At 44.2% G+C, this 12,681-nt stretch overlaps 1 protein-coding gene across 1 annotated transcript in view; it reads right to left on the reverse strand.

Annotated features, from left to right (window-relative positions):
- Positions 1 to 12,376, reverse strand: part of LOC132387079 (uncharacterized) — a 112,433-nt gene extending 100,057 nt beyond the window's left edge. Inside the window, exons 1-4 of the mRNA XM_059959434.1 lie at positions 11,424 to 12,376; positions 11,267 to 11,332; positions 1,522 to 3,268; positions 600 to 686 (exon numbers count right to left, since the gene is read on the reverse strand). Coding sequence (XP_059815417.1) covers positions 600 to 686; positions 1,522 to 3,268; positions 11,267 to 11,332; positions 11,424 to 11,646 — 2,123 coding nt within the window. The 5' untranslated portion in view covers positions 11,647 to 12,376. The remainder of the gene's footprint in view (positions 1 to 599; positions 687 to 1,521; positions 3,269 to 11,266; positions 11,333 to 11,423) is intronic.
- Positions 12,377 to 12,681: the final 305 nt, after the last annotated feature.

The following is a 12,681-nucleotide window of genomic DNA, read 5'->3' on the forward strand; positions in this document are numbered from 1 at the left end:
CCATATCTGGCACTAGCAGTCATTCTACGGTAAATGTCACTTAGATCACATTTCTTCCCCATTCTGATGATTAGTCAGAAATATATTTTTTTTTTAAAACTAAAATGGCTAAATCGGTTGACCATGTTTGCACGTTCTATGTAGTAAATTAGAGCCACAGGATTGGCTGACTAGATAGTTAAATTAAGAAACTGAACATCAATACGGTAAATGTCACTTAGATCAGATTTCTTCCCCTTTCTGATGATTGGTCATAAATAAATAAAAACTAGAACAACTAAACTGGTTTACCATATTTGCATGTTCTATGTCGTAAATTAGAGCCACAGGCTTGGCTGACTGGATATTTACATTAAGAAACAGAACTTGGGAACAAGTGTACTTCATAAACTGGCCACTGAACGTCTTAGCTCGCAATAAAAGTAACTGTAGGATTTGGACGGAGGAATTGTTTATCCCTTTTACTCCCAGAAACTGCCCGCAGGATGATCTCCTCCAGCAGATTTTTGCTGCTCCAGATTTCAGAAAACGCTATGTATTCTGTCCCAGTGTTTTACGCCTCGCGGAATGAGCACAACCCTTCACCTTCGGGTACCTACCGAAGCTTCTCTATTTGGCAGCCTGGTTCCATCGCACGTTCAGACAGCAGTTTCACTCCAGAATCCCGCAACTGATTGCAGTTCAGTCTGAGGAGAAGGGGACACAGAAATAGAACAAACACAATCTAAGACCCCAAGGCTAAGACCGAACGAAACAACTTCAGAGAAAAAGAGGCTCCTGAGATTCCCATCCATCTTTTAGGATGAAAACGTGGAGGATTTTCTTTAACCGGAGAGTGGTGAATCTGTGGTGAATCGCCACAGGCAAATGTGGAGATCATGTCTTTACGTATATCTAAGGCAGAATCTCATAGATTTTAGATTGGTCATGGCACGTAGGGATATGGGGAGAAGGCAGGAGACTGGGGGCTGAGAGGAAAATCCGAATAGCAATGATGGGTCAAATCATCCAGTCAGCAGCCATTAATTCAGGGGTTGGAGTGAGGCTTGAGTGGTAAAAGGCCCAAAAGAAGAAAACTTCTGATGTAATAAATAGAATTATTCCGTATCGTAAGCCTTTGTGGACGGGTTGGGTGCAGTGCCCTTGGAAAGTTCCCTCTCGGATAACACCTCGTCATCATTGGGATTATAGTTAGGAGGAGGAGTAGAAGACCCAAGTAGAGCAAGGATAGGGTGTGAAAATGGAAAATGGAGTTACTTCTTCGTAACTCGGGAACAACCGGCCGGGTGTTAATGATTAGCGGTGCTTTAGGAAGACGGTGTCTGTCTTGAAGGAGCCCCACCACCCAGCACCTGCCCCCTTCTCATCGTCAGGAAGGAGGTACAGAAGCTTGAGGGCACAGATTCAGGGCCAGATTCTTCCCCCATTTCAAAGTGGACTACTTTTCCTGTACTACTTTTTTTTAAAAAAAGGTAACGACGAGGGTTTATATATTAGCGTTAGGGACATATGGATAGTTACCCCAGTTCCTGGCATCTCTGAAGCACTGGTCCCAGTCGCTGGAGTCCTTCAAGTTCAATATAGCAGCTCTCCACATTGAGGTGTTTTATGGAGCCACTGAGCCCAACAGCACAAGACAGGATTGCACAGTCAGTTGGAGTCAGCAGCGATCCGCTGAACGAAACAACTTTCGCAGATCCCAGAGTAGCCTGAGCTAGTTTACGATCCTGAGATTCAGTCACGTATTGCAGTGCATTCAGCAGTTCCCTTTTATTGGAATCTGTCCCTGTGTTTGCGATCTGACGGTCAATCTCCTTCTCTAGCCACTCTTTAACTAGGTTAGCGGTCTGATCGGGGAACGGACCCAGAAATTCCTTCAGAGCCCAGTCTGATCCGCTGTAGGAGAGGCCGACGACAAAGCGAAGAAATGTCTCAAATCGGTCATCTTCTGCAGGCTGGATTTCAGTGAAAAGATCCCGGCTGTCCTCAGGATCAGCTCGTAGGAACTGTGTGAGTGCGGCAACAAACTCTTGTACAACGAGGTGGGTAAACGCGTAAACCACGGTCCCCGTGGAACCATCTCCCTTCAGCAGTTCTATCATGAAACTGGACAGGAATCCAGTAGGTTTCAAATCGTGTTCAATCAGATCTTCAGCTGTAAACGTAGTCTTCTTCTCGGACAGTCCCTTGAAAGCCAGATTACCAACCATCATGAGCACGTCTTTTGGTTTCTCTGCGTCACGTCTGTGGTGCTTCAGGATGTTGTAAATGTGCTTGGAAAAGGTTTGCGTTATGGTTATGGGCAAACCCCAATGCCCGCTGTCTCTCTTTACGTCCGTGCCCCCCAGTGACTGGCGGATCGCTGAGCAGTATAACGGATTATGGCTCATGCTGTAAAGGATCTTGTTCTCCTGCAGGAGTTTGAATGCAGATGTCGCCACTGCCTGGTCTTCAAAAAACCTACTGAAGTATTCTTTTTGTTCCTTATCGGAAAATCCCAGGATTTCAGCCCAGAGGGTGATGTCTGCCTTTTCCAATAAATGTAACGCAGTGCGGCGGGAGGTGACCAGCACTGAACACCCTGGGAGCAGCTTATGCTGGATTAAACCGTGCACAATGTCAGACACTTCGCATCGCCACTCGGGATCCGGGCGCATGGGCTGAAGTCGTCCGTTTCTATGACTGTCTGTGAAATCGATTCTGTGCTTGAATTCATTTAAATCATCAAATATAAACAGCAGTGCCTTCGGGTTCTTCCAGACCTCTCCTATGTCATTCCCAAGGTGCTGATATTGACTCAAAATCAGCTCCCTCAGGTTTATTTTGCCTTTAATTTTGTTTAAATCCTTGCATTTGAAACTGAACACAAACTGAAACTGCTGAAATATTTTCCCCGTGGCCCAGTCATAAATAACCTTTTGCACCAGCGTGGTTTTCCCGCTCCCTGGGATTCCGAGCAAAGCTACTGAACTCCCAGATGTGATTCGACTCAATGAATAGCTGCTCCAGAACAACTGCTCCGTTCGCAGTTTTTCCCCTTTGTTATAGTCCTTCTCCAGTTTCTCTCTCCACTTCTCATCGTCCAGATCCCCTTCCCTCAGTTCATGTTCCGTCATCCGGCAGCCTCGGTCAGTGGAAACAATCGTGAGCTCACAGTATCGATCAGACAACTGGAAGTATTCACTCTCCCCCTCCCCCTCCGGGATCGTTTCTATTTTCATTCTTTCGTTTTCCCCCCGCAATATTTCCTTGTGTTTCTGGTGAACTTCTGAAAAAAGAAAGAACAGACGGAATGTTTATTTATTTCCGTGATTAATCCCAGAGTTTCACTTCAATGTCATGCACAGTTGCGGGACGTTTGTTGGGTACAGGGACAGTGCGCAACTCGATTGCGGCAATAGACCAAGGGGAACATCTCGCCCTTATGTTGAATTTTATTGATTGGGTCGCCAGCACAAGATGGAGGAATCGTAGAGGCGGAAATCGGGAACAAACTTCAATAAGATGCAGGAACTCGTGCAATCACGTTGAGTTTGCGAAGGGAAATTGACAAGGGGCGTCTGTGTTCAGACCAACAATGTAAATTTAAAACAGAACAGAAAGGAAGTAACTCTGTATAAAGGACACATGGGGGAGCGTGGAGCAATAACTTGCAAGCGGAGGTAGATTCAGATGGGTGGTGATAGTCAGATAGAGGAGGGAAGAGTGGAGGCAAAGAGTGAATCACAATCAGGTTGACCTTCTCGGGCAAATGTAGTGCAATTTGTTAAATTTCCTGCAGCAGTAGAATGAAATTCGTTATAAATAAACCTGGAGAAAAAAGAACTGAATTGGAGTTACTGTTGATATGTCGATTAAATAGTTAAGTTAATAAAAAAGTAGTGCAAGAGGAGTAGACAGCTGGCAGAGGGCAAGAATCTAATCCTGATTACGTGCCTTCGGGCGTCTACACCTCTTTCCTGATGGTAACGACGAGAAGGCGACATGCGCTGCGTGGTGCGGATCCTCAATGAAGAACGTCATTAATTATGTCATTAAGCACCGCTGACCATTAACGGTCCCCACCACCCGGGGACTCAGCTGCCGCCGTTATTGGAACCTGACCGTGAGAGAAGGTGGTGCATGGGCTCTGAGAATGGAGGTGGGAGCGTGAAAAAAGATCTGCAGCGTTTTACTTGCTGCCTGTTTATTGCGGAATAGACCCGACCAGACCGCCAGCCCACTCCGCTTAGCAATTGCCCCCAATTTAGTGTGAGCACGATAACGGGACAAAGTACAATGACCAATTAACCTATCACCTGGTGTATCACTGGAGTGCTGGCGCGAACCGAAAGACCCAGAAGGAAGCACGCGGTCACAGGGTGAACATTCGAACTCCTTACAGGCAGTACCGGACTTGAACGTGGGCAGCATGGACTGCGAGCTATGGCGCACGCGCAAAACTGGGCAGCGGAAATGGGTTCAGAGGGAAGCACACCATGAAGCTGAGAAGCTGAATTCACTAGGTTTCCTTCGGATCTATTCGTTGCCTTGTGTACTCTGATTAGATTATCTCTGTTCTGATAATGCACTGTCACCCAGCAATTATTTTCAAGGATATACGTTGTTACGAATGTGCCACGACTCTGAGGGGCCGAAGGGTACAAAGTAGCCCCCTCCTTTTCGAGAATCGCAAGATGGCTATTAATTCGGGTCTGGGACCCAGGAAATGAGAGAGAGAGAGTGAGTGAGAGTGAGAGTGAGAGTGAGAGTGAGAGTGAGAGTGAGAGTGAGAGTGAGAGTGAGAGTGAGAGAGAGAGAGAGAGAGAGAGAGAGAGAGAGAGAGAGAGAGAGAGTGAGAGAGTGAGAGAGTGTGAGAGAGTGAGAGAGTGAGAGAGAGTGAGAGAGTGAGAGTGAGAGTGAGAGAGAGAGAGAGACACACACACACACACACACCAGGAGAGACGCTAGAAATCCCGTGACAGCGTTTAATAGCGACAGCCGATGGGAGGCTCGCGTGCGTCCTTTCCCTTTGCTTGGGATTGGGGCCTTACCACGGAAGAAAGGCTTAGCTAAAGGACCGGCTGCACCAACGGAACTCTCGAAGGATCGAAATCCTAAAAAGGAAAAGCTGGCAAGTTTCTAAAACTCTCTCTTGACTCCACCCAAAGGCTGCAGCCTGAATGAACTGAGTGACTTTTATATTTCCATCGGACAATACATTATCCCCTAGACAACGATAGAGCTTATTTCTTATTGATTATTATTATACCCGCACTTTTAGATTTAGTATTGACGATGTATATTATCTGTATGTTTGCATTGATATTATTTTTGTGTATTTTTACTAATAAATACTGTTAAAAATAGTACCATCAGACTTCAATGGACCTCTCTATCTTTGCTGGTAAGTGATCCAGTTACGGGGTTCGTAACAACATGAAATAAGTAACGAAATACAATGAAGTTAATAATTTACTGGTTAAATATCTCATATATGTGTACATATATGTATGTATAGACACATAAAAGTGAAAAGGTGCAATACACACACCCACATATCATATAAACTGAGTAACAGTACAAGATATACACACACACATATATAACTCAGAGTGTAGGTAGAGGACATAGAAATGGAGGTCAGTGTAGCAGAGACAGACCGCCAGAGACCATGGCAGGTCAAGCCACTGCTCGGGATGTACCATCACCTGATATTAGAGGTGTCTGACGTAAGAAAATCCCACGAGTGGCTGGAGAGGGTAGTGCTGAGGGGCAGCACCAAGGCCCTGGTCACGGCTGCACTATTCCATCCCTTTGACTGTGGAGAGGGAGCTGACAGATAACAACGAACACAAAGTACCATGACGACACACGAGACCACTCTCTGTGTAAAGAAATTCCCCCTCGTGTTACCCTTAAACTTTAGCCCCCTAACTCTCAACTCATGTCCTCTTGTTTGAATCTCCCCTTCCCTCAATGGAAAAAGCCTATTCACGTCAACTCGATCTAACCCCCTCATAATTTTAAATACCTCTATCAAGTCCTTCTTCGCTCCAAAGAATAAAGACCTAACTTGTTTAATCTTTCCCTGTAACTTAGGTGCTGAAACCCAGGAAACATTCTAGTAAATCTCCTCTGTACTCTCTCTATTTTGTTGACATCTTTCCTGTAATTCAGTGACCAGAACTGTACACAATACTCCAAATTTGACCTTATCAATGCCTTGTACAATTTTAACATTACATCCCAACTCCTGTACTCAATGCTCTGATTTATAAAGGCCAGCATACCAAAAGCTTTCTTCACCACCCTATCCACATGAGATTCCACCTTCAGGGAACTATGCACCATTATTCCTAGATCAGTCTGTTCTACTGCATTCTTGTGTCCAGCGATCCGCTAGAGGAACTCTGCTGGTTCTCCAAGATCTATACGGGCAAACTAATTGCTGACGGTTCGTGACGGCTGATAACACTCAGCCAGGCCCGCTGCACTTAAAAGGGCTGCTCGACACTCCAAGTGTGATGAGTATTGTCCTAGTCGGTACCAACTTCCACCACTGAGAAGTAGTACCTACCGTAAATCTCTTCTCAGCTGTTCGCATTATTACAACGACTTGATGTGACATTTCTCTGAGTTAATACAGAAGCTCGATCGGTACAGCACGGCAACAGGCCATTATGCCCATCGAAATGTGCGAAACCAGCTAAGGAGCAAATTAAAGACGCCAAACACTAATTCCTCCTACCTGCAGCATGTCCATATCCCTCCATCTTCCTTACATCCATCTGCCAATACAAACATTTCTTAAAACATAAACGGTATTTGCCTCTGGCACCATACCAGGCAATGCATTCCAAGCACCTAATACTCTCTGAGTAAAATAATCGTGCCTGTCACATCCTCTTGAACCGACCCCATCTCGCCTACAATGCAGACACTCTGGTATTAGACATTTTAAACCCTGGGTATCGGATTCTCGTTGTTTATCTGTGTCACTCATAAACTTGTAAACACTATCGGATCTTGACTCAGCTTCTGGCGGACCGCAGAAAGCAATCCGATTCCCTCCAGTGTCTTGTTACAGTACGTGCCCTACAAACCAGGCAGCATGGTGGTGAGTCTCGCCTTCACCCTCTCCTTCCTTTAAATGGGTGACCAGAATCCATGCAATGACATAAATGTGGATAAACCGTGGTTTCGTAAGGTTGCAACGTATAACCACGTAACAATGACAGCACGGAAACAGGCCATCTCGGCCCTTCTAGTCCGTGCCGAACGCTTACACTCACCTCGTCCCACTGGCCCGCACTCAGCCCATAACCCTCCATTCCTTTCCCATCCATATACCCATCCAATTTTGCTTTAAATGACAATACCAAACCTGCCTCTACCACTTCTACAGGAAGCTCATTCCACACAGCTACCACTCTCTAAGTAAACAAGTTCCCCCTCGTGTTACCCTTAAACTTCTGACCCCTAACTCTCAACTCATGTCCTCTTGTTTGAATCTCCCCTACTCTCAATGGAAAACGCCTATCCACACCAACTCTAACTACCCCCTCATAATTTTAAATACCTCTATAGTCCTCCTCAAACTTCTACGCTCCAAAGAATAAAGACCTAACTTGTTCAATCTTTCCCTGTAACTTGGGTGCTGAAACCCAGGTAACATTCTAGTAAATCTCCCCTGTACTCTCTAGTTTGTTGACATCTTTCCTATAATTCGGTGACCAGAACTGTGCACAATATTCCAAATTTGACCTTATCAATGCCTTGTACAATTTTAACATTACATCCCAACTCCTGTACTCAATGCTCTGATTTATAAAGGCCAACACACCAAAAGCTTTCTTCACCACCCTATCCACATGAGATTCCACCTTCAGGGAACTATGCACCATTATTCCTAGATCACTCTGTTCTACTGCATTCTTCAATGCCCTACCATTTACCATGTATGTCCTATTTGGATTATTCCTACCAAAATGTAGCACCTCACACTGATCAGCATTAAAGTCCATCTGCCATCGTTCAGCCCACTCTTCTAACTGGCCTAAATCTTTCCGCAAACTTTGAAAACCTACTTCATTATCCACAATGCCACCTACCTTAGTATCATCTGCATGCTTACTAATCCAATTTACCACCCCATCATCCAAATCATTAATGTACATGACAAACAACATTGGACCCAGTACAGATCCCTGAGGCACACCACTAGTCACCGGCCTCCAACCTGACAAACAGTTATCCACCACTACTCTCTGGCATCTCCCATCCAGCCACTGTTGAATCCGTTTTACTACTTCAATATTAATACCTAACGATTGAACCTTCCTAACTAACCTTCTGTGCGGAACCTTGTCAAAGGCCTTAATGAAGTCCATATAGACAACATCCACTGCTTTACCCTCGTCAATGTTCCTCGTAACCTCTTCAAAAAATTTAAATAAGATTCGTCAAACATGACCTTCCATGCACAAATCCATGTTGACTGTTCCTAATCAGACCCTGTCTTTCCAAGATAATTATATATACCATCTCTAAGAATACTTTCCATTAATTTACCCACCACTGACGTCAAACTGACAGGCCTATAATTGCTATGTTTATTCTTAGAACCCTTTGTAAACAATGCAACCACATGAGCAATACGCCAATCCTGCGACACCATCCCCGTTTCTAATGAAATTTGAAATATTTCTGTCAGAGCCCCTGCTATTTCTACACTAACCTCCCTCAAGGTCCTAGGGAATATCCTGTCAGGAACCGCAGATTTATCCACTTTTATATTCCTTAAAAGCGCCAGTGCTTCCTCTTCTTTAATCGTCATAGTTTCCATAACTTCCCTACTTTTCCCTTACCTTACACAATTTAATATCCTTTCCTTAGTAAATACAGAAGAAAAGAAATTGTTCAAAATCTCCCCCATCTCCCTTGGCTCCACCCATATCTGTCCACTCTGATTCTCTAAGGGACCAATTTTTATCCCTCACTATCCTTTTGCTATCAATATAACTGTAGAAACCCCTTGGATTTATTTTCACCTTACTTGACAAAGCAACCTCGTATCTTCTTTTAGCTTTTCTAATTTCTTTCTTAAGATTCTTCTTACATTCTTTTTATTCCTCGAGCACCTCATTTACTCCATGCTGCCTATATTTATTGTAGATATCTCTCTTTTTCCTAACCAAGTTTCCAATATCCTTTGAAAACCATGGCTGTCTCAAACTTATAACCTTTCCTTTCAACCTAACCGGAACATAAAGATTCTGTACCCTCAAAATTTCACCTTTGAATGACCACCATTTCTCTATTACATCCTTCCCATAAAACAAATTGTCCCAATCCACTCCTTCTAAATCCTTTCGCATTGCCTCAAAGTTAGCCTTTCTCCAATCAAAAATCTCAACCGTGGGTCCAGTCCTATCCTTCTCCATAATTATATTGCAAATAATGGCATTGTGATCACTGGACCAGAAGTACTCCCCAACACATACCTCCATCACCTGACCTATTTCATTCCCTAACAGAAGATCCAACAGTGCCCCTTCTCCAGTTGTTACCTCTATGTATTTCTGCAAAAAACTATCCTGCACACATTTTACAAACTCCAAACCTTCCATCCCTTTTACAGAATGGGCTTCCCAGTCTATGTGTAGAAAATTAAAATCTCCCACAATCTCAACCCTGTGCTTACTACAAATATCTGCTATCTCCTTGCAAATTTGCTCCTCCAATTCTTGCTCCCCATTAGGTGGTCTATAATACACCCCTATAAGTGTTACTACACCTTTCCCATTCCTCAATTCCACCCAAATAGCCTCCCTAGACGAGCTCTAATCTATCCTGCCAGAGCACCGCTGTAATATTTTCTCTGACAAGCAACACAACACCTCCCCCTGTTGTCCCTCCAATTCTATCACACCTGAAGCAACAAAATCCAGGAATATTTAGTTGCCAATCACACCCCTCCTGCAACCATGTTTCACTAATAGCTGCAACATCATACTTCCAGGTCTCAAACCATGCTCTAAGCTCATCCACCTTTCTTACAATGCTCCTAGCATTAAAATAAATGCACTTAAGAAATTCTCCACCTCTTCCTCTCTGTTTATCTCTAACAGTACAAAGAACTTTACTGTCTTCTTTTTCTTCCTTCTCCCATACATCTGTTTCTACTCTCTGGTTCCCCTCCCCCCTCATATCTAGTTTAAATTCACTGGAGCCTCTCTAGCAAACCTAACTGCAAGAATAGTTGTCCCTCTCCAGTTCAGATGTAAACCATCCCGCCGCAACAGGTCAAACCTTCCCTGGAAAACTGCCCAATTATCTATAAATCTGAAGCCCTCCGTCCTGCACCATGTCTTCAGCCACGTGTTGATCTGCACTATCTTACTATTTCTAAACCCACCTGCACGTGGCACTGGTAGCAATCCTGAGATTGCAATCCTGGAGGTCCTGTCCTATAACTTGGCACCTAGCTCCCTAAACTCACCTTTCAGGATCTCCTCACTCAACATAACCTCTTGAGTTTTGAACTGAGTGCCTCGTCTACTAAAAGCTAGCATTCCATAAGCCTTCCCAACCAGCTTGTCGACCTGCAGCTATGGAAGCAGATACCAAGACCTCTGCTCAGCAACATTGTTAAAGATCATGTGGGATGGTGTCAAAAGCCTTCGAAAATCCATTTAGGCAGCATCCACCGCCTTTCCCTTATCAACTTCTCTGACGAACTTGTGAAAAATCTGAATGAATTTGGTAAGACATGACCTTCCCCGCGCAAAACCATGCTGGATCTCCATAAATAGGTTTCCGAATGCTCATCTATCCTGTCTTTGGAGAATTTTTTCCAAAAATTTCCCTACAACCGACGTGTGATTCTCTGTTCTATAATTCCCAGGAAGGTCTACATATATATTTAATTGTGTTATTTTTTTTCCCCCGCCTCCGCTGCTGAGGAGACGAGGACAGCTAAGGTCCCGCTATCCTTCTGGCAGGGATCTTTGGGCTTTTACAGTGAACCCAATGAGAGCATGTGGGCTTTCACCGAGTATTTCAACTTCACTGCAGATGGCTAGTGGTTCGCAATACACCGGAAAAACGATTGCATCATTTCCAAAAGTTGGAAATAACGCAGAAACTTGAACCATATCGGGGGGTAATGTGTGATTCATGTCAATATCTGACGATAGCAAATACATTTTTCCAGACTTTTTCTCTTTCAGAACTAATAATTTTTTATGAAAACAGTTAGTTTATTCCATATCTTATTTCTTACCTTGCAGATGACAGGGCAATTCTGGTAAACCTTGGCTGTTGTTCATGAATTCAAATACATCGGGACCTGTTTAAAGGAACGGACTTTCGTAAATTCAAATTTGACTAACATTGTTAAATCTGCAATCGAGTTAGAATTTGATGGGGTTTTTTTTTACCGGTTTTCTGGAGCTCATTCAGAATTTTGTCCAGCTTTGGCGACTCATTTCGCATTTTCACAAACGCTTCCCACATCACCCTCTGGGCACTGGAGCCTTTGTCCATCACTAGACTGAGCAAGAGTTTGGAACCGCCTGTTCGGTTACCGTTCTTTGCATGCTCAGTGACTCTCTGCAAAAGACAGCAATACGTTTGTTGCGAGGTGGATTCAACCCCCGACATATTATTTACCTGTTTACTTATTTTTGTTCATTCTCTGTGTCTTCAAAGTTAATGTCGACCTCCTGTCAGCTGGAATCAGTCCGGTGATTCTGTCCTCTCTCACGATCAAAAAGTTTTCACTCTCAAAACATCTGCTCTTTTTCTTCCCTGCACCATTCTCTACAAAATCCAGAGACCATAGTTCATGAAGGTCCCAGGAGATTGGTAGTTTCTGAGATGATCCAATGATATCGAAAATCGTTCCACTCTCAATATCCCTTAGATATCATTTTCCCCCGGCCCCCATGATGATGTTTGACTTGAACAACAACTGAAGAACTTGATCATATCTGTATGCTTTACGTGATTCATTTATGAGCACCAACTGCTCTGCTGTGGCACTTGCAATAATAAATGTTGCCACGAGTGGCTGTGGAGGCCAAGTCATTGGGCGTATTTAAGACGGAGTTAGATAGGTTCTTGATTAGCCAGGACATCAAAGGGTATGGGGTGAAAGCAGGGGAGTGGGAATTACTGGATGAAGTGGATCAGCCCATGACTGAATGTTTGCTGATGATACTAAGCTGGGTGGCAGTGTGACATGTGAGGAGGATGTTAGGAGAATTCAGGGTGACTTGGATAGGCTGGGTGAGTGGGCAGATACTTGGCAGATGTCATTTAATGTGAATAAGTGTGAGGTTATCCACTTTGGGAGGAAGAACAGGAAGGCAGATTATTATCTGAACGGTGTAGAGTTAGGTAAGGGAGAAATACAATGAGATCTCGGAGTCCTAGTTCATCAGTCACTGAAGGTGAGTGAGCAAGTGCAGCAGGCAGTGAAGAAGGCTAATGGAATGTTGGCCTTTATTACAAAGGGAATTGAGTACAAGAGCAAGGAAATCCTCTTGCATTTGTACAGGGCCCTGGTGAGACCACATCTGGAGTACTGTATGCAGTTTTGGTCTCCAGGGTTAAGGAAGGACATCCTGGCTGTAGAGGAAGTGCAGCGTAGATTCACGAGGTTAATTCCTGGGATGTCAGGACTGTCTTACGCAC

Source organism: Hypanus sabinus, unplaced genomic scaffold (assembly GCF_030144855.1).
Source record: "Hypanus sabinus isolate sHypSab1 unplaced genomic scaffold, sHypSab1.hap1 scaffold_151, whole genome shotgun sequence".
NCBI classification, from domain to species: Eukaryota; Metazoa; Chordata; class Chondrichthyes; order Myliobatiformes; family Dasyatidae; genus Hypanus; species Hypanus sabinus.